Source organism: Panthera leo, chromosome A3 (assembly GCF_018350215.1).
Source record: "Panthera leo isolate Ple1 chromosome A3, P.leo_Ple1_pat1.1, whole genome shotgun sequence".
Lineage (NCBI taxonomy): Eukaryota > Metazoa > Chordata > Mammalia > Carnivora > Felidae > Panthera > Panthera leo.
In genome coordinates this window covers 13,442,735-13,464,788 of record NC_056681.1, presented here as the reverse complement: position 1 = coordinate 13,464,788, position 22,054 = coordinate 13,442,735, and the positions used below count along the sequence as shown (strand labels likewise).

The 22,054-nt window shown below is 54.3% G+C and overlaps 1 protein-coding gene across 4 annotated transcripts in view; it reads right to left on the bottom strand.

Moving 5' to 3' along the window:
• SULF2 (sulfatase 2) overlaps positions 1-22,054 on the bottom strand; it is a 118,368-nt gene that overhangs the window by 78,959 nt on the left and 17,355 nt on the right. For 3 of the 4 annotated variants that reach the window (XM_042930750.1, XM_042930753.1, XM_042930752.1), the window contains exon 2: positions 12,318-12,594. In XM_042930750.1, the coding sequence (XP_042786684.1) occupies positions 12,318-12,492 (175 nt within the window). In that variant the 5' untranslated portion in view covers positions 12,493-12,594. Of the gene's footprint in view, positions 1-12,317; positions 12,595-14,715; positions 14,900-22,054 lie in introns of those variants that run through there. The other variant, XM_042930751.1, reaches the window with a different exon arrangement.

The following is a 22,054-nucleotide window of genomic DNA, read 5'->3' as shown; positions in this document are numbered from 1 at the left end:
CACGCCGTAGAGGACGGTTGCTTTCGGGTGAGCCCTGCGAATGGTGGCTGGGGAAGGCTACTTTGGCTTTGAATCGTTTGAGTATTTGAAGGTAAGGCTGTATATGATTTGAAATACTTTGGAGGCTCAGGGGGGAGGAGAGGACTGACTGCAAACAGGCTAATCCACGAACACTCCAGGATGTGTGTCGCCTTCCTATCTGTGCCTTTCATTTGGGGAAAGATAATCTAATCGAGCAGGGGCCTTTCAGCAAGGACCTCCCCGTATCTGTGGAGACCACAGGTGACTCTGAACACAAAACCGGAGGCCACAGTCAGAAAGCCACAGGCAGGGCCTGCCCACGAAAATGTTTGGTTATGCTTTTTCCAGCGTGTCAAGATTCTGGGACACTGGGAGGGGGTCCAAGAGTCCGACTCATTTCGCACACCGTCTACGCAGAGTCAGCATCGGATGCCACAGGTTAAGGGCTCAAGTCCCGCAAGGGTGCCCCACTCTCCCCGACTCCCCCTGCACGGACGCTGGCCGCAAGCCGGGGCTGTCACCTGTGCTTTGACCGACAGGCCACAGAGTAGCAGTTCCAGTGACCTCCAGGGAAACACATTCACCTGTTGGTTAAAGGACAGGAAGCAGCGGCCAGGCGCCCTGGGCAAGGTCTGGGGGCGGGCGGTGCTTGCAGAGGCATCGTTATAGAGTCCTGATTGATCAAGTCCTCGGCCCCGGGCTGATACAGCCTCCAGCCCCCTCCGCCAACCCTCCAGTCACATGGTCCAGGGGTTCCCAAGCAGTGTTTTCTCCTCTCCTGGGGGTTGAAAAGCAGGAGCCGAAGGGCCAGCTGGCATGGGGCCAGGCGGCGGGTGAAGGGGCCACGACCCACGTCCTCTCCACATGCCATCCTTCTCTGAGCGATTCTTCTCTCACCCACTTATGTTAAACGGGTTCCGCTGCTCCATACGTGTGCGGGTGTAACCCACATCAGCACGCTTCTGTTCTGGACGGAACGTGGGGCACGACCCCCCGCCCCCCGCATCTGTAGACTCTGCGTATCAAAGAGCCCACAGAATGAAGTGTGATCTGTCCCATTAAGTCACTGACTTTCTTGGGGCCTTCGTTTCCCTTCTGTCAAAGTACAGCCCGGGAACAGCTTTAGGTATAAGGTTTCCTTTGACGGTGACATTCAAGGACGATTCTCGAATACCCTCTGACATCTTCTGCAGTGTGCTGGGAAGGGCCCCAGAGGCACATGGCCTGAGTTCAATTCCTGACCTCGCCGCTTCCTGTCGGCCACATACCCTGGTGCAAATGAGTTACCACCCCCCCCCCCCAAGTACCTTGGTGTCCTCATGGGCAAAGTAGGGAGAATAAGAGTGCCTCCTTCCCACGGGATGTTCCAAAATTTAACTGAGGAAAATACGGGCGAAGCCTCTAGTGCAGGACACGGCATATGAAAACGCTTAACACGCGGTAGCTGTCGAAAGTTTTAGTGGCTGTAGCTCCCAAGTACTGCGTCACACCGAGTTCACAGAGTGCCTCTGGACACATTCCGGTCTGTGCGCTCGAAAGCGTTTAAAACATTAACTAATTCTTTTTTTTTTTTTTAATTGGGAGATTTCACATCAATCCAGTTTTCTGGCTTGGCTTGAAAAAATACAGAGATCTGGCCTTGCTGGGTTCACAGTGAGTGGACCTGAGTGGCAAAGGCCCGGTCTAGAAGGGCCGCGTTGGTTCCCTGCGCTCCCCACTCCCCACATTTACAGGACCTGCCTGGCCCTGGGGGCACTGGGTTTACAACCTGCAGCTGTTTCTATTCCAGGGGAAGGGACCAGCTGAGTAAACCTTCAGAGTAACACTTACTATGACCCAGAGCCCTACAGAGGGCAGGCTTTAAGAGGGGGAGGAGAGCTGCGGGTGTGGGTGCAGGCTAGGACAGAGCCTTGACCCGGACAGGCAGGTGGGGGAGGGGGAGGGGGAGGGGGAGGGGGAGGGGACGGGGGAGGGCCATCAGCTCGGGCCACAGGTGGCAAAGCATCTGTGTCCTGTGCTGCCCTGCAGCCACCAGGCTGGAGTACCAGAGGCAGCCCTTATCCGGGCCTCGAGTGTCCCCGGAATGCCCGCGATGTCACCGGATCAGACTGTGAGCCGCCTGCCCGTGGCAGACTGTCTAACCACCACGGGAGGCTGGGTCCCATCAGCCCGACCGCCCGGAATAGCTCTGTCCCCAGCAGGCGGGGAGAGGGAGGCCGGGGGATGCGCAGCAGTGGAGGCCACATCTGGGCAGAGGGACCCCACTGTTTCCCGGACAACGACATCTGTGCCCGGATGTGCTCACCGCTGTGCCTCCAACTCGACCCAGAATAACCGCGCCGGCTGCCAGGGCCCTGCTGCTCGGGCGGCTTTTCCTCACGGCGGCAAAGGGGGAGCCGCTCTGGACTCCGCAATCTTACAAAACAGAAGAGGTTTTTTTGTCTTTAAGTTTTTATGTATTTATTTTGAGAGAGAGAGGTAGAGACAGAACATGCAGGGGAGGGGCGGAGAGAGAGGGGGACAGAGGATCTGAATTGGGCTCTGTACCGTCAGCACAGAGCCCGACGCGGGGCTCGAACTCACAGACCGCGAGATCATGACCTGAGCCGAAGTTGCATGCTTAACCGACTAAGCCACCCAGGCGCCCTGGGAACTTACAAAATAAAGTCAAATGCTGTTGCTGGTTTTAGCTACGAAAAGCCGAGGCTCGAAATCGGTTCCTAAACCCAGTATCAATTAAGCAGATGTCGAAGACAGCCGTGCTAGAATTTCATTAATGAACATCGGACTGTCAGAGAGATCATGAAGTGAATTTTTCCTCCTCTGCCTTCTGCTCCTTCTGGCTCTGAAGCCTCAGGGAGGAAATTCTGATATATTCCTTCTCAGTGGAGGGGAGGTGGCCCAGAGGCCCTGGAAAAAGGTCACTTTCCAACCAATCACCGGTCACTTCCTCCCTGAGGAGCTCCACCCACAGACTGTTCCTTGCCAGAGGCTATTTATGCAAAGTCCGGGGTGTTTTGCCCACTTTTCGTCCTGTGCCACACGGAGCCAGTCACCTGGCCACCAGCCTGGTGGTGCTGTGTGCAAAGCAGCTTGATGTCTGTCCTGAGCCTGAAAACCTGTTCCTCCTCCCCCAGTGTCCCCATCTCTGTAAATGGCACTACCATCTGCCCAGCGGCTCGGCCAAAACCTCTGAGTGATTCTCTGATTCTCGATGCTCCTTCCCTCCGCCTTGCAATCCGTCCACGAGCCCTGCCTGCTGACCCCCAAAACAGAACCCGCCCCCCCTGCCACCGCCTCTCCAGAGCACCCACCGGCTCCCACCCGGACAACTGGTCTTCCTGATTCTGATCCGGTCCCCGGGCCACCGCCCCTCCACCCGCAGCCAGACTGAGCCACCGAGAACACGAATCACGCGTACTTGACCTGCTCAGAACAGCTCAGTGACCTTCCATCGGCCTTGGAAGAAAATCCAGACCTTCTCCCATCATTCTCCCCCTCATTCCCCACGTCCTGCTGCCCTCCTCTAAGTTCCTGGCCAGTCCATTCCTGCCACAGGGCTCTTGCAGTTGTCCTTTGGCCTGGGATGCTCCTCCCCCAAATTCCCATGTGACCACCTCCTTCTGGAGGTGCAGGTCTCACGAGTGCCCTTCATACAACTGCCTCCCCCATCCCCCACCACCCCCATGCTAGAGGTGCTACCCCTCACTGGGACCCTTGCTCCTGATCTGGTGTGGGAGAGACCCCGGTGGCCTATTGATGTAGGTTTCCCTTTCTTAAGAGGCTCTGATTTCAACCTTTAATGCACTGAGCTAGGAAATAAATACATTTCCTAGACGCTCTTGTAGCTAAACGTGCAAACGGTCCTCGCTTTGGCCTTCTAGATCAGTTCCGTGCCCAGTGATCCAGACCAGCGAGCTGACCTGGATGGGTTGCACCCACAATTGTCTTTACCCTCTGGCTTTGGGCTGGATTTGGCCAATGGGGGGGGGGGGCCCTGGGGGAAGATCAGCAGAAGCAGAAAGGGATGTTGGGGTATGGATGTCTCCAACACTCTCCCTGGGGTATCAACAGAGGGGGACGGCTCCTGTTGCGGGGGGGACTCTCTGTGTCCCAGTAACCATTTGCCCCCTCATCCCCTTGGCCTTGGGGTGGGAATGGCTGCAGTGTTACTAAACAGATTTCCCCACACTTTAGCAGAATCTAGTTAAGCCCTCCTTGAATAATCCAAATTTGAGTGTGCCCCACATTTCTTGCTGAGATCATGTGGCTAATTAAATAAGTTCTGTCTGTGTTGTACGTGATGTCTGGAATGAGGTCCTTAAAGGGAGCCGACTTAACTTGAAGTCCATTCTTTTTACCCTTTTGCTTCCTCCTTCTCTGATGCCTGGAACGTGGCTCTGATAGATGGAGCTCCAGCAGCCATTCGGAACCATGAGGTGACCTTAATGACAGAAAGCCACACAGCAAGCATGGCAGGACGGAAAGGTAGAGGAGCTTGGGTGCCTGATAACCTTGAAGCCACCATGCCAGCCCTGGAATGCCAACTTCCAGATATTTCTATGTGAGGGAAAAGCAAAATTCTATCTTGTTTAAGCCCCTGTTATTTTATATTTTCTTTTATATGCAGCCAAACCTAATCCCAATATATTTAGCTTCCAGAATTTAAGTATCTCCCAAGTGTTGCTGAATTTAAAAAAAAAAAAAAAAAAAGGTCTTACAGGAATGTGCTTGGCAAGTTGAACACCAGGGTGGGTCTAGATGAGCCTTTCTTCCTCCCGAGATAACCTGCAGCCACATGTTTTTGTAACTCTGGTGAGAAATGCAAGAATGTCAGGGGTTGGTGTCTTAGAGAGGCCAGGCTGGGAGTTACACTGATCTGCTGTCCGGAATCTGGGCACGCTGTCTCCTGGGCTTTCAGCCATTTGGCCCCTACAGAGTGCCCAAGCCTGAAATTTAGAATTGATTTCTGGAGATCAGTCTGCAGTACAGGGAGTGGTTTCCTCGTGTTCACAGATGTAAAGTGGAAAACAAGGGCCTGGCCAGAAACCCTTCCAAGCCTTTCTCTCAAAAGCCTGCCTCTCCCACACGGCAGCCGTCGGGGCCGGGGGCCCCCACAACTTTCCAGATCACAGATCCCCCTGGAAATCTGGTGAGGGTCTTGGACCCAGTACAGCACACACAGGCACGCAATCTACACACAATTCTGGCCCCCTCCCTGGTCGTCCCTCGCTCCCAGCCCTTCCGGACCTGGGCCTCTTCCCCGAACTCCTGACTCTGAACGCTGACTGCCTTGGACAGTTCCTTTTGATTTTTCACAGCCTCTGCCACTTACTAGGTCCAGAAGCGGAATGAGCTCCTGACCATCACTCTCCGCAGCTCTGTAAACAGAGACTCCCTCTTTGCAGTCACTCAGGCCAAAACCTTGGAGTTATTCACGACTCTTCTCTCCCACTCCACATCAGGCCCATCAGCACATCTTTTTATTTTTTTTTAATAATTTTTAAAATTTTATTTATTTTGAGAAACAGAGCAGAGGAGGGGCAGAGAGAGAGGGAGAGAGAGAATCTCAGGCAGGCTCCGTGCTGTCAGTGCAGAGCCTGATGCAGGACTTGAAGTCACAAACCATGAGATCATGACCTGAGCCGAAACCAAGAGTCGGATGCTTAACCAACGGAGCCACCGGGCGCCCCGTTAGAAACGTTTTTTTAAGTGTTTATTTTTGAGAGAGAGAGACAGAAAGACAGAATGTGCGTGCGGGAAGAGCAGAGAGAGAGGGAGACACAGACTCGGAAGCAGGCTCCGGGCTCTGAGCTGTCAGCAAAGAGCCCAAAGCAGGGCTTGAACTCACAAACCAAGAGATCATGACCTGAGCCGAAGTCGGGCGCTTAACTGACTGAGCCACGCTTATCAGAGCACATCTTATCAGCACCACCTGGTAACTAGGTATAGCATCGACCCCCCTCGCCCCACCTCTGGTCTGAGTGGCCATCGCCTCGTGCTTGGACTCCTGCCGTAGACTCCACACCGGGCTCCCTGCCCTCACGACACCCCTTCAGCTCATTCTCCATATCATAGACAGAGGGGTCATATTAACACGTAAGTCGGATAATGTCCCTCTTCTGCTCAGCGTCCTCCATTGGTGTATCGCTTACAAAGTCAAAATCCTCCCTCCCTCTGGTTCAAAGACCCTGCATGGTCCACCCTTCTGCCATCACCCCATTACCTCTCAGAAATCACCACTTCCTGGACGTTTGCTCACATTGCCCTGTTGTCCTGACCTCTTTGCGGCTCTGAGCCTGGCAGGACCCCTTTGTCCCTCAGGGCCTCCGTCCCCCCTGTTCCCTGTGCCTGGAATGCTCTTCCTGGGGGAACTCCCTTCACTGGCGTCCTCACCTTCTCTGCCCCAATGTCCCCTTCTCAGTACAGAAAATCATAACTCTCTTTCCTTCTCCTTGCTGCCTTCCGTTCCTTCCTTTATCCCTCCCACCACTTTTCACGATCGTAGGCACTATAGACTTGTAAATCTTTTTTATTAACTCTCGCACTAGTATGTAAGCTCCATAAGAGTAGAGATTTTGCCTCTTTTGTTTGCTGCTGGATCCCCTTCAGCACATGGTAGGTGCTCAGTGAGTATCTGTTGAATGAATGAGTCTGGCCTGCCCTTTGAGCCAGCACCCTGCTTTGGAGAGAGCCCTGTGAGCGTGCCCTGGGCATTTCCTGAGCATTGGCTGTAGGGTTGGCACCTGCCTTCTTCTGGCACCAGCGTTTGGATTTTTCTTTAGGGAAGAATCACACCTAACTCCCTCTCCCAATCCTCATGGCTCATGTGGGGTTGGCCCCAGGCCTGACGCCAGGGATGTGCATGCGACCCAGGCCAGCCAGTCACTGCATTCCACGCACCCCTCCGATGGTTCGGGGTCGACCAGCTGTCCCGGAGAGTACCAGCCCCAAGATACTTCGTTTGGGGACATTTATTGGTACCTGTGGGAGAAGGACCCTCTCTTTCTACAAGGATGGCTTGCTGTAACAATGCGGGTCTGGTGATGCCAGGTGGAAAGCTGGGTGGAGGGTGAAGCCAATTTGGAGGAGAGCTGAGTTTGCAGGGATGGATTGATAGATGAGAGCCAGACAGAGCTCTGGATCCAGCCATACCTGAAGCTCAAAATACGCTTGGATTTTTTATTTACACGAGTCAAATAAACTCCTTTTTTTTTTTTTTTTTGTATGGTCAGTCTAGTTGGAATTGGGTTTCTGTCACTCATCACTGAGAGAACCCAGACTGACAGAAAGGGGTTGTGATACGTGTGTTTTTATAGCCACTGGAACACCTGTTCCCATGGTATTTTACAGCCCTCCAACAGTATCACCTGGCTGCCTTTGTCACCCCAAACGGCACAATTCTGTTCACACGGTCTGAAAACCAGTAATCTGAGCGGGCACCTTGTTGCTACCCTGCGTGGACCCTCAGGAGATCAACGGTGGAAAATCAGTGCCAGACTTTCTAGGGTGTGGGGGTCTGTCTCCGCAACCCTCGGGCACAAGAGATCCCATATTAGTGGGGCTCCAATATGAAAAGCCTGTGACTCCCACCTGGCAAGTCCTTCCCTCTCCCAGCTTCCATCCGACTGGGTCAAGGAGAACGTCTCGGGGACGTGTCACTGCCCGCGCTCTTTGTAACAAAGACACGCCAGCCTTGTGGGAGGCCGACTCTTGCTGAAACGTGAAAACACTGCTGTTCTCACCGTGCCTGCTTTTGCAGTGACCTTTTACAAAAGACAACGGGTCCCGGTTTTTCACTTACACTCATAATTGAAGGCTTCCTTTAAAAATAATATTTAAGCTTCAGAAAGCAAGTCCAGTTAAGTAAAATCTCAAATGACAGGACAGACGGGCCGGGGACGCTGCAAATTTTCTCTCGCTCCGTGAGGACCGCGTCTAACTCATCGAGCCTGCCTGAGCCATGAAGGCTCACCAATGGTTTGGCTGGATCGAATTAGACCAATAAGCCTTGGTAGGGTCTGTCAGTGCCACAGCCTATCTGACCGAACGACACGTGCAAACAAGACTGGCTCCTGTGTGCTTCTCCTTCTCTTATCCTTCTGGTAAAGAAGGCAAGCCAAGACCCCGCCGGTCTCCAAGGATCACCCAAACACAGGGATTTTACCCACTTTGAAAGTGGATTGAGAACCGAGGCTACTTACTGACCACTGTGCCCGGGAACCAGTTCCCCTGGGCAGCCGGCACTTCTGAGTGACAGCTCGGGGAAGGGTGTCAGATGCATGTGAGAAAAGAGAAAATGAACGTACAGCCTCCCCTCCCCCTGCCCCAACCTCGCAAATCAGGACACAGGACGAGCCCCTCTTCTGTCTGGGTCCCGTAACGGTTCTCTCAACCAGACCCTAATTAGGATGGACGGCTGTTCTCCACCCGGGACTGGAAGGAAGCCTGGAATTAGCTCAGTCGAGAAGTCTTCAGCCCTGAGAACCGTCAGAACTGCCGCACGGATGAGCAGAAAATAGCAGATGATAAATTTTTTAGGACCACCCTCTGTGTGCCAGTTGTACTAGGCTGTGAGATAATGTGCTGGCCTTTTTGGGAACATGCATTATTGATCTGGGTCTGTCTAGTGGTTTATAAAAAGCCCACCATCCCTCCCCCCCCCCACCACCTTCCCATCCCTCACCTCCTGAGAGCCGCACAGCCTCCTTCAGAAGCCGGTTCCTGCTGTGGGAGGGGTGGGGGCTCGAGCGTGGAGGGAAGGTTTGCACCGATCTCTGCAGGGTGGTGCTGCTGGGTGGGAGCTGACAGATGCCAGCTCTAAATGCCCCCAATCCACTTCCTGGAATTTATCTTTCAGAAACGCTTGCTTGCGTGCGCGAAGATGCATGTAGAAAGGCATTCCCAGCAATGATATTTGTGACAGTGAAAACCAACTAACACACACGCTAACGATCTAGAAGCCACCCAACAGCCATTCGAGGAGACTGGACCATGGGGCTCTGGGCTTAGATCTTGTTTGGCCATGCTCTGGCAGTGTGGCTGTGACCCTGGATAAGTAACTCCATTTCCCCGTGCCCTAATCGCTCCCTCTGTAACCCCTGCTCTCCTCCTTCCTGTGTCCTTATCATAGATCCCTTTTTTCTTTTTTTTAAATAGGCTTCACGCCCAGTGCAGAGCTCAACGTGAGTCTTGAACTCACGACTCCGAGATCAAGACCTGAGCTGAGATCAAGAGTCACCCAGGCAGCCCTGATCCTTTTTTTTTATATTTGCATATCCTCTTGGTTTCACTCAGGAGTCACAGATGTAAACTTATAATCACTTGGTGACACGTAGCTTAGCTGGACGTGTTGCTCCCAAAAGTGGCTGTTCAATCGCTCACCTTGGTTCAGGCCCCAAATCTAGGAGGTGCCCTTGATCTTCCTCTTTTCCGTAGCCCCCTCATTCAACCATCCACTGGTGCCTCATTGGTGCCACTGCTCCCACCCTGGTCCATGCTCCCGTCATCACCTGCCCAATTCGTTCATGCCTCCGACTGGGGCTACCTGTCTCTGCTTTTGCTCTCGGCAAGCCAGTTTCAACGCAACGGCCAGAGGGATCCTGCTGGAATCTGAGTCCGCTCACGGCCCCCTGCTAAAGGCTCCCTAATGCATATCCATTTCGCTAAGAAGAAAACTCTAAACCCTCGTCATGGCCACAAGGCCCCTCATGACCTGTTCTCAGTCGACTCCTGGCCTCCTCTTTCCACTTCTAGCCCGGCTCCCTCCAGCCCACAGGCTTTCTCCATCTGTCCGAACCTGCCAAGTTCATTGCTAACTAACATAGCGTCTTTGCCTTTGCTGTTCTCTTGACATGGAATGCCCCTTTCCCTCTAGCTCCCAGCACGGTGCACTGCACAGAGTGGATGCTTAATAAATTATCTGCTGAATGCATGAGTGGACGTTCCCGGAGTCTGGTACTCCCGGGCATGACTACCGTCGAGGGGCCCCGTGAAGCAAGACCATTGTGCTCTGAGATCCAGGTGCTGTCTGCAAAATTCCCCCAGAAACAAAACTTGCATCCTTATGGCCATGACCTATGGACTCCCCATGGTTATCCCACACGTTTCCAGCTAAATGCTGCTGGAGAGATAGGGATTATATGTGTGAAATTGTCAATAGAAGTTCTGGGCTTTGATTGCTTCCTGGCTGCAAGTTCTTTTTGCCCTTGATAACCTCCCGGAGAAAAATCTATACTTGTAATCATTAATACAAATCATTATAAGGAGCAGCTTGGATGGATATAAATCACCGCTTCTTAGCAGTTAAAAAGACTCGTGTGTGCTTTTAATAATGGATCCAGTCATGCTTGAGACTTGACCACATTCTTAGGTTTGGCTGCAAAGGCTTTAAATTTGTTGCCACCAGTAATATTCAAACGTCCTTTGACAGTGGATAGAGGCTAAAAGCCCACCCCTCCCCTGGCCAACCACTGGCACTCTTGACCGCAACCCATGACAGCCTCCAAGATATGGCTCCAGCCTCTCTCTCCGGTCTCCTATTCCATCCCCCTGCCCCAAGCTCCAGCCCCATCTGGCTCCTCACTCCTGCCTCAGGGCCTTTGCACATGCTGGCTCCCTTGCTTAGAAGTCTTGTCCCAGATCTTCACAATACACAGCGCTGATGGTTCGAAGGGAAACTACAGAAGCAAAATGCACAAGGATGTGTGCTGTCCAATACGGTAGCCACAAGCCACAGGTGGCTACCGAGCACCCGAAAGGCGGCTAGTCCTAAATGAGACGCGCTCTTGCCAAGAAGTAGACGCCAGATTTCAGAAACAATATAAAAACTGTAAACGATCTCATTGACGACTTTCTGTGTTGACTACATGTTGAGATGATTATCATTTGGACAGACGAGGTTAAACAAAAGATGTGATTCATTTCACCTGTTTTTCAAACTTCAAAAAAAGTGTAGCCACTAGAAAACTTTAAAATTATTTGTCATTTGCATTCGTGGCTCGCATTGTATTTCTCTAGGGCAGTTCTGTATAGGGTTTACTGGTGGAGAAACGGAACCCCCAAAATCAGTGAATTCGGGGGGGGGGGCGGGTGGAGAAGACACAAGCTAGGGAGAAAGAAGGTTTACCCTGGGAAAGCCCCCCAGAGGTAAGCTGGAAATATAGGTGGAGTCCCCCCGCCGCCCAGGAGAGCAGAAGGTCCAGCTAGGCTGACCTGTGGACAGCTCACTCTTGGTGGCCTCATTTGTGAGGCTTCTCCTTGTGCAAGGAAACACGTGGTGGGCGAGAAAGGCCTCGTGCAAATGCAGCGCCCGCAGCTCAGGTGGACCAGACGGGAGGGTTTACGCAGTGGGGCAAGGAGCGGCCAGGGGTGCTCGCGTGGGGGATAAAGGCGCTGAGGTTGTGAGCTCAAGGGGCCCTGGTCACAACTGGCCATCGGTCCAAGTGAACTGAACCCCGGCGAGGGTCCCCGTCCTCACCCGCTTTACCCGGAGCCAAAGCACTGCCAGGGGAGGGAGTCCCGACCAGAGTCGGCCAAGCTCATCCTCCGGAGGCACCATCTTTGCGAACGGGGTCGGGTCACTAGGAATAGTGTCCACCCTCCCTGTCCCTGGATGCCACCAAGGAACACCGAGCCCACCCAAAGCTGGGGTTGAGATTAGAGGGGCAGGGCCCACATGTGCACGTGTGGGCACACACACGTACACACACACACACACACACACACACACACACACTCCGGCTGGCTCCTTCTTCGTTTCAGTGTCAGCTCAAACATCACCCCCTCCGGGAGCCCCTCCAGGATTAATTACGGATCCGCAGCAGCTCCCGCCGCCCCATCCGGCACAGCGCTCTCATTCCCCTCCCCTGCGCCTTTCTCCCTTCTCGAGATTACTTTATGTGCGGGCTTGCAGCGGTGATTATCCGTGCCCCTCGCTCCACGAGAGTGGACGCAATGTGCCTGTCTTACCCATCACTGAAGTGCCAGGCCCTGCGAGACTGCCTGGCACACAGCAGGTACTCAGTAGCAGCTGGGGGAAAATCACGAACCGGTCTATACATCTCTTCTCCTTAAGACTTTTGGAGAAATCCAGCTGCCTTAGGGGTAAGTTGGAGACCCCTGACCCTGAGGCCCAAGCTGCAAATGCACACGTGTGGGTCAACCCCCCACCGCCGTGACTTGGTCTTAATCCACTAGAAGTGAGCTCCACAGGTCTACACAGCCGACCTGCGTCAGGAGCCTCAGACCCAGGACAGGGACCCTGGGTAGGTAGTGCCTGCTGGCCAGCTGCTTACCGAGCTCCACGTCCTGGTCGTCCGTCAGCACCAGGATGATGTTGGGGCGGATGTTCCTGCGGTCCCTCTGGAACCTGCCTTTGAGGCGGTGGTGTGACAGGAAGGCCGAGCTTCCGCCCAGGAGAGAGAAGACGGTGGCGGAGAGCAAGCAAAGCAGGAGGCCGGGGGATGCCATCTTCCCGCGCTGCTGGCCCGTCGCCTCTGGCGGGACGCAGGGGCCTGAAGTCGCGTCTTGTGGATTTGCTTCTTCTCCCTTCTTCCCGCTCTACTCACGGATCTAGAGTAGGAGGAGAAGAATCAGGTCAGTCTTTACGTAAAGGCCGCCTGACGGCTGGGCTTGCATAATGATTTCTGGCACGGACAGCGAGGGCGTCTCTGATCAGGGGTAGCCACAGCCGAGAAAACCTAACTCGGAGAAAGTTACGAGCAGAGGATTTGCAATTCGCAATTCGCTCGGGCCACAGAGCGGCCGGAGAGCCTTCTCTGACCGCTTCTGCAGACAGACCCCCCCTCCCTGGACCAGTGATCCTCCGAATGTGCTGGCGGCGGCCCACGTCCAAGGTCGGATAACCAGCCGGCCCCCGAACCATCCGACCCGCTCGACAGACAGATCAGCCCCAGAGAAAGGAAAGGAAGGAGCCCAGTCTGGGGGAGCTGATATTTCTGGACGTCCCCTCTCCGCCGGCACCGGGGGGTCGAGGTGGGGAGAGGTGAGCCGGATGGAACCCCAGCTCTTGGGCAGCATGTGGCCCAGGGAGGGATGTGCAGGTGTGGCACTGAACAACTCCGTGCGTCGCTCACCCTCCAGGTGTCCCCGCCCGGCCAGCAAGGAACCTTGGTTTTCCCACGGATAGAATGGGGACACGAGGGCGTTATGGGAGCCCCAGCCAGTGGGGGTGGGTGTGAAGGCCCCCCGCAGACAGACCCCACAGCTGGGCAACTCATTCGCACTGGCTTTAAGTGGCAGAATAAACACGACAGAGGAGAATGTTGAGGGCTAAAAAAGCCGTGGGGGAAGAGCCGTCAGTCGGCTGCGACCTCGGTCACCCCTGAACCCCGGGTCGGACGGGCTCCCCAGCGAACTGGGGAGGGGAGAGCAGGCGGGATGGCGAATCTTGGCTCGGGCAGGTCTGATCTGGTTCTGCTCCTTGCTCTCTGTGGTCATTTTTCTACTTCTTGAGGAAACGAGCCTTCAAGTCCTTCCACATATAGACTTCTGGTCTCATTTATTTAAAATGAGAGAGAGCGAGAGAGCGAGAGCGAGCAGACCTGTCAGGAGGAAAGCAAGCTCATTGGAGGTGGGCTGCATGACCTTGAAGGATTGTTTGCCAGCCTCCCCTCCCCCGCCACTGCTGGCCCCAAGTCATAGCTCGGGGAACTCATCGAGGGCTCCGGTCCGCAGAACGGGATGTGCTGCTACAACGCCCCTCGAAGAGGGCCCCCCACTTTCCCTCACGGCGCCCCCGCCCTCCATTCTCTCCAGGACGGACAGCAGGATCTTCCTAGGATGGAAATCCCATCTTATCCCTCCGCAGGCCTGGCCCAGGCCGAGACCAGCAAGGGGCTCAGGGCGCAACACAGAGGGGACACTCACTCCACGTGGTGCCGGTGCAGGGCATTCACCTTCGTCCCAGTTCTGTCCCTCACCTGCTCGGACTGTCCCTCAGCTTCTCTGCTCAAGGAATACAAGGCACACTCCATGCCAGGGCCCACAGGGGATCCAAGTGATCCAGCCCCAGCCTACCTCTCCTTAGTCCTCCCAATCGCTCTCCAGCCCCACCGGCTTCTTTCTGTTGCTCGGACAACGCAAGCTTGCTCCTGCCCCAGGGCCTTTGCACTTACTCTTCCTCAAGCCTGGAAGAGCCCTCTCCCAGATTTTCTATGCTGGGCTCACTCTCCTCTGCTAAGTCTCGGCACAAACATCACCTCTTCAGTAAGGCCTGCCCTGATTGCCCTTATCTAACGTGGTGCCCCCACCTGAGACACCCTCTGTGTTTTATAACCTGTTTTATTCTCATAGTCCCTACCGCGACCTGCAATTATCTTATTTGCCCAGTTCTCCCCACTAAAGGGTCAGCTCCACGAGGGTAGCAAAGAGGCCTGTGTTATGCACAGCTCAGTCCCCAGCACCTAGGCTAAGCCTGGTACATAGTAGGTGCCAAACAAATATTCAGATGGCTAAAGGAAAGGAGATCTTGTCAAGGTCTTCTGAGTTCTGCAGAGGGAGGGACGTGGGGCTTGGCAGGGCCATGCGGTAACCCCAGTCTGGAGGCTCGGAAGCATCGCCGAGCCCCCCCCCCCCCCCGCCCCCGTCCCCCAGGAAGGGTCCCAGGGTGGGCTGCTCCCTCCCTTTGATCCATTTTCCACCCTGCTCTGGGCCCCAGGAAGCCACTCTGACCTCTGCAGACTGCACCTGCCTCATCTCCTGCTTCCTGCTGGTTCTCGCCTCTGCTGGGAGGCTGCCGGGCAGGGGGAGGTAGGAAATCAGGCTCCTTGTTCCCCTCTGCCCCCTCCCTGGCACCAGCGGTGTCCCAGCGCCTCTGTCTCTCTAGTCTGGCCACTGTTCCAGCTCGTCTCCAGTCCTGGGGGCACCTCTCCCTCCTCTTGCCCCTGCAGGCTTGTGGGTAGCGCGGCTCCCCTCCCTTGCTGGCTCCTTCCGGGTGTTGCAAGATTCCTTGTTTGCTCTCTTAACCCAAACTGGCTCTGGAAGTGGTGCCTTCGATGGTCACTGCCCAGGGCAGGCTGAGAGCAGGAGCAGGTTCCACGGGGTGCTCCCCCCTGCCCGCCCCAGGGGCCTCCGACAGGCCATCTGTGCAGATCGGGGAGATGCGGATCACGTTCTCAGGGGAGCTGACCGGGGAACCGGGACTTTCACAAGACCCGGGGGCAAGAATCGGCTCCCGTCTCGAGACCTCTCGACAGCCAGAGCCACCGCATCAACCGTGTATTGAGGACCTGCCGTGTGCCACACGGCGGGATGGTTATGACACGGATGCTGGAGCCACTTGCTGAGGGACCCCGGGCAGATAGCCCCTCTGTGCCTCGGCTTCCTCATCTATAAAATGGGCGTGAAGGACGAAACGGGTTAATACAGGGTGCCGAGCCTGCAGCCTGGCGCACGGAATTAACCGGAACACGTCACACAAAGTACACCTTCGCCGGACGATGATCCCTGTGGCCGTGGCTGGGCTGTGACGGGCACATTCCGCCTGCAGAACCTCCCCTGCTCCCAACAACCCCTAGTGCTGCCCCCACGTTACAGTTGAGAACTGAGCTTAATCACCGTCCTAAGGTTCCCCAGAGAGAAAATGGCAGAGACGGCCTCACCCCTGCTCCCCGGCCGGCTCAGCGCGCCCCTGCCCCCCTGCACATTTCCCAACCTCCTCTGTTCCAGTGCCAGAGCCCCCGTTCCTGCTACATCTGCACAACCCTTCCACTGTGAAATGGCCTCATTTAAAAATAAAAACACGAATACATGTTTTTGAAAAAGCAGACCTTCTATCCCAGGGTCAATGGAAAATCGGCAGCCCTTTTCCATCAAACTAACTCACACAAAATGAAAGAAAGCAGACACGCAGCCTCACGGCTTCTAGTTCCTTCCTAAGGCTCTGAGCCGAGCCCTGGGCCTGTCTGCTCTCCCCGCCCCTGCACACGCTCTCTTTTTTAAGGGAGACCAGCAGGTGTTGGAAGGGGTCAAAGGGCATCAGCACCGTTCTGCTGGGGGGGGGGGGAGGAACGTGAGGCTGGGAGAGGATTGAAAAAAACCCACGCTCCGTCATCTCATCGGTCCCTGAGTTACCCCAAATCGTGGGGTGGTGCCCAAATCATGTTGTTTATCAGCCTGTGTCCCACCTGCCCCTGGCAATACACCAGGATGCTTTGCGCTTGAACGGATGTGCCAACCAGCCCCACGGCTTTGTCTGTGAGACGCACACTCCTGTTCCTTCAGAGGGACATCAGGCCCCAAGATGACAGTGAGAGAATTTCCAAGGGAGGCCCCACAGGTGTCATCTATCAGAAACAACAACAGCAAATCCCCTGCGACACGTTCTACGTTTCCTCCGCATCTCCGCCCATCGATATTATACCCGTTTGATGGATGAGGAAGGTGAGGCACCGAGAGTTAAAAGTACTTTTCCATGGGCACGTGGTTAAAGGAGCGGCAGACACGGGCTCAAACGCAGCCTGGCTTGGCCGGGCTGCTCAACCAGAACCTCCTGGAAGCAGACTGCTGGGCCAGTTCGGGAGTCTCCCAGCCTCAGTTCCCTCACTTGCAAAACGCAGCAGGCGGTGGCCAGGTGTCCTCCGAGGGTCTTTTGGGCTCTGGGCCTGTGCTGTGGAGGGAGGTATGGAGCTGGGAGCTGCAGCCCGGACGGGGAGCCCTGGGTCGGAGGGTGGGCGGAGCTGGGAGACGCGGGTCAGCTGGACTCTGTTCCTGGCACCCAGGTTGGCCCTCTCGTGCCCTCCCCCCCCCCCCCCCCCCCGTTCCCAGGCAACTACAACCCGCCGGCCAGGATGCTCCCCCTCTGGATGGGAGGCAAAGCTCTGCACCCAGAGACTTGAGAGTAACAGGAGCTAATTATTTCATCAGAAGGTCGATTTTCGATGAATTCCCCCAGCTCTGACTTCCCCTGGCTTTGTGCCAGCCTCTCTCTGGATGCTGAAGAAATCAATTAAAAATGACACAAGGGAACCTGCCTCCATTTTTTTCCTTCTTGGTAAAGGATTCAACGTGGCTGAACAGGAATCCGTATAGCACCAGCGGACTGACGTTCTGTCCGTCCCTTGGATACTTCCTCTCACACCCACCAGCTCGCCGCAACGTCCATCTGGCTCCTTCTCTTCGTCCAGTGTCTTCTCGCCGACCTTGGCAAAGGCTTCCCAGCCCAGAAAGGCAGCTCCAGAAACGACTAACGTCCCAGTGTTCAACAACATCACTCCTGCTTCTAGATTTATCTGTTCATCTGCAGAGAGGAACAAGTCCCCGGGGGAAACCGATGACCGCCCCCCCCCCCCCCGGCCCCATGCACCATAGCTTCGGGGAGCCTCCCTGGATCTCACCCAGGCCCTGTCCAGAAAGACCCACATGGTACTCTTCCTGTGTGGATCCCCAAATTCAACAAGAGTGTCCTTTGCAACAGGAAGCACCAGGCCCAACACAGTAAATGCCCTCAAGGAACAGTGACGAAGAAGAATACAACTTATGGGGTGCTTCTCACAGGCCCCACCCTGGGGGGTTCATTCATGCTCTCTGGCTCCCGGTGGGGTTTGGGCAAGGGGGGACACTGCCAGGGGTGGTCCGCCCAGCTGCTGGGAACTGACCAGTTCCCTCTATCGCTGCTGGCGGCCTCCGTGGCGGGTGGCCCTCTCCGGGTTCCAGCAAATGCTCCCCACCGTCCCCAGTCCCAGGGCTCTGTATTACTCATTTTCTTATATTCTGCTCACACCTTTGTGGGAGGCCACAATCTGTTTCCTGCGGGGCCCTGGATGGATAAAGCAAGCAGACCTCACGGCCGAGCTCCGCACCCTGACATCCTGACCCCGCAGCCCTCTCCGGCCTCCTAGGCTCACTTGGTAACCCAGGAATGAGGCAAGAAACTGAGGTTAAGTGCGTTGCGCAAACAGGAAGAAGGGAAAAAACCCCTGCTGGCCTGGGGAGGGGGCAGTCAGAGGGCGGCCTGGAGGAGGTCTTACGGAGTCAAGTTTAGGAAGCCTAAGGGGAAGGAAGCTCGGAAGAGTCCCCAGGGTTTTTCTGAATTAGAGGGTGGAGGACAGGGTGCATCAGGCAGGGCAAATGGCCTGAGCAAACGGCAGGCAGAGTGGGAGGGAATGTAAATGTGTGGTCCCGAACTTCACAAGACCAGAGGTTGTCTAGACAGGGGACGACACAGGTACATCTGTTAAACCTGACACTCCCCTGGTAGCTCCTCTTCTGGGCCGCGGGTTTTTCCCAGCCTTCTCTCTGGGCTGTCCAAGAAACGACAGGAGCTCCTGTAACCTGTGGGCCCAGGTGTGTGTTCCCTACCCCCGGGCCAGGGCATCTGGTGGCTCTCTGTTCTTGGAATTCTAGCCGGAGGCACGGAGGCACGCACAGGACAGGATGCAGGACAAGAGAAGAGTCTTTCAAAGGGAGGAGGGAAGGATCAGGTTTCAAGACAAGGGCTCAGGCTCTAGAAAGCAAATCAGGGCAGAAAGAAAAGGGCTTAAAACTCCATTGCCGCCGTAACTATTCATTCAACAAGAAATCCTCAAAGGCCTACTATGTGCCAGGCACAGTTCCTGGCACGGTGGATAAAGCAGTGGAAAAAAAAAAAAAAGTCCCTGTCCTCGAGGAGCTGACCCTCTAAGGAGTCAACACATCCAAAGCCGGAGTTGAAAAACTCCAGCTAAAAGTGTGAAGTGTGAGAAAGCAGGGCTAGACGGAATGGCAAACCACCGTGAACTCTTAGGACAGGGCCTTGGAGTGGAGTTAGAGCTCAAAGACAGTTTAGAAACAATGTATTCAAGGTCTCGGAAAGCCCCGAACATCACAAGGTTTTGCATGTAACCTGAGTGGGCGTTGGAGAGGCCACGTCATTCACGGGCCCAAATATCTGAGCATCTATGTGCAAGTCGTGTTTCGTGACCAGAGATAAAAAGCAGACACACATCTCACGGAGCTGACAGAGTAGAGAAAGCCACGCAGACAGATCCGTGCTACAATGTGGCAGGAAATGGATACAGAAGGGGTGGAGGTAGGGTCTGGAGCCAGACTGCTGGGGTTCACATCTTGGCTGCACTCTGGACTAGTTGGGCAAGTGCCTTAACCTCTTGGGGCCTCAGTGTCTTCGAATGTCAAGTGGGGTCAATGACAGCACTTAACAGTTATGAGGACAAAATGGCCTCATGCCAATGAAGCCCGTAGAATAGAACTGCATACAGTAAGTCCCGTATACGTGTTAGCTAGCATTTTTTTGTTGGGTTTGGGCCAACTTTTTTTTTTGAATGTTGGTTTATTTATTTTTGAGAGAGAGAGAGAGAGAGAGAGAGAGAGAGAGAACAGACGGACACGCAGTGGAGGGGCAGAGAGAGAGGGAAAGAGAGAGAACCCCAAGCAGGCTCTTAGCTGTCAGCACAGAGCCCATCTCGGGGTTCGAACTCACGAACTGCGAGATCACGCCCTGAGCCGAAATCAAGAGTGGGATGCCTGACCAACTGAGCCACCCGGGCACCCCGGGCCAATTTCCTCTCTGTAACAGCAGCAGTTTTCATTTGGGGATCCTCGGTGCATTAATAAGGTTCAAATCAGACCCCAGCTGCAGAGCGGACCGCGTGATCCAGACCTGCGCCCATCAGAGCCTCCAATCCCTCTGCCTCGGTGGTTGGCCAGGCGCTCTGGCCTCACTAGGAAGAGATGTGGACTCTTTCCAACAGGCTAACTGGTTCTATGTCATTCCACCAAGGGAGTAAAGGAAGACTGACACCATCGTGCCTCACGCAGAGGTTGGAATGAAGCCAAGAGACAGAAGGAAACCGAGCGGAGCAAGGGAACATAGTTGCGTTTTGACAACATTTGAGACCCGGATCCAGCTAAGCCCGAAGGAGGAAGATTTTCCTCTGGGTTCTTGGTTTCAGGCGCCAATAGATCCCTTTTTCTCCTTTGGCTGGTTTCAGCTGTTTTCTTTCTTTCTTCTCAGGTCAGCTTTCTCACACGTTGACTCCTCAGGGACAGGAATCAAATTCTCTTTGTTTCTTGGGTCACTCCAAGTTGCCTTCTCTGTCACTTGCAACCGAAGGAGCCCACATGGTAGAACAAGCCGGAGGCGAAGCGCTGACCCAGGCGGCCTCCCAGCCGCCTTCTGCCTCTGTGTAGAAACCTGACAACATGGCTTGCTGGCCCTTGGCCGGGGCCTGAGCCCAACTCGGTCTTAGCGTCGGCAAACTGCCCTCATCCTTCTTTGTCAACTGATAAGAACAAGGTGGTGTGGCAAAGAGAAGGAACGTGGGTGTGGGAGTCAGGAACTCTGGTCCTGATCCGGTCTTCGTTTCCTCACCTGCCAAGCAAAATAGACTGTTCCCTGGGCACGGCCCTGGAGCCTGGGATGGGTGGAGTCTGACAGGTGGGGAGAGGGCCTTCCCTGGCCTCCCTCCTGGAAGCAGGCGCATCCAAGGTTTGTTTCCTTGGAACACTCATCACGACGCGTGATTCTTGATGGGCTCTTCTGTTCCGGTCTTTATTTGTGGGGGTTGTTTTTCCACCGGAAGCTCCACAGGGGTAGGGCTGTCTCTTTTCTAAATCCACAGCCCCAGCTGCTGCCCACCCCCCCCCCATCCCCCGGTGCCCATTCTTCCAGTTAGCCAACAAATATTTACTGAGCACCTACTACGCACAGGCCCTGTTCTACATGCCGGTGATCCAGAAATGAACGATCTTGCATGAATCAGGCACCAAAAGAGATCACAGGCACGAGGTGATGAGTCCTCAGGAGCGGAGGCAGGAGAGGGAGGTCAGAAGTGACGGTGGGGGTGGGAGGAAGGTTGCATCTTTAGAGAGGGGAGTCAGCAGAGTCCTGTAGGAGGTGAAGGAATGTGCCTTGCAGACATCTTGGGGGAATGGTGTTCCAGGCATAGGGAAGAACAGGTACTAATGTCCTGGGGGAGGAGCGGACCTGGGAGTCTAAGGAAGGTAAAGTGGGCAAGTATGGCTGGGGCGGAGCTGAGTGAGGGGAAGGCTCATTGGGAGAGGAGGACCTGGAAGGTTTCAGCCTGGGAGTACTGAGATTGGATGTAGGTTTTAATAGGGCAGGCTTTAACAGAACAGACTGCAGGGAATGAGGGTAGACGCAGGAAGGCCAGTGAGACAGCTGCCCTGGACCGTGCTTGGACCAGGACAGGGGTGGTGAGGGGGCTAGATGTGACATTCTCGATACTGATGAATGAATGAAAGAGTGAATGAACGAGTGAGTGAATGAACGAGTGAATGAATAAGTGAATGAATGAGTGAGTGAATGAATGAGTGAATGAAAGAGTGAAGGACTGAGTGAAATGAACAAATCAGTGAATGAGTGAATAAGTGAATGAACGAGTGAACGAATGAACGACCGAGTGAATGAATGAGTGAAATGAACAAATCAATGAATGAGTGAATGAACGAACAAATGAATGAGTGAACGACTGAGTGAATGAATGAGTGAATGAATCAATGAGAGAACAAATGAGTGAATGAACTAGTGAATGAGTGAACAAATGAGTGAATGAACAAATGAGTGAATGAATGAGTGAAAAAATGAGTGAATGAACGAATGAGTGAAGGAATGAATGAGTGAAGGGCTGAATCAGTGAACAAATGAGTGAGTGAAGGAATGAACAAATGAGTGAATGAATGAACAAATGAGTGAGGGAATGAGTGAATGAACGAATGAGTGAAGGAATGAGTGAATGAACGAATGAGTGAAGGAATGAGTGAATGAATGAATGAGTGAAGGAATGAATGAATCAGTGAATGAACGAATGAATGAATGAACAAATGAAGGAATGAAGGAGTGAACGAGTGAAGGAATGAACGAGTGAAGGAATGAACGAGTGAAGGAATGAACGAGTGAAGGAACGAGTGAAGGGCTGAATGAGTGAACAAATGAGTGAATGAGTGAATGAATGAACAAATGAGTGAAGGAATGAGTGAAAAAATGAGTGAATGAATGAGTGAAGGAATGAATGAGTGAATGAACGAATGAGTGAAGGAAGGAATGAGTGAATGA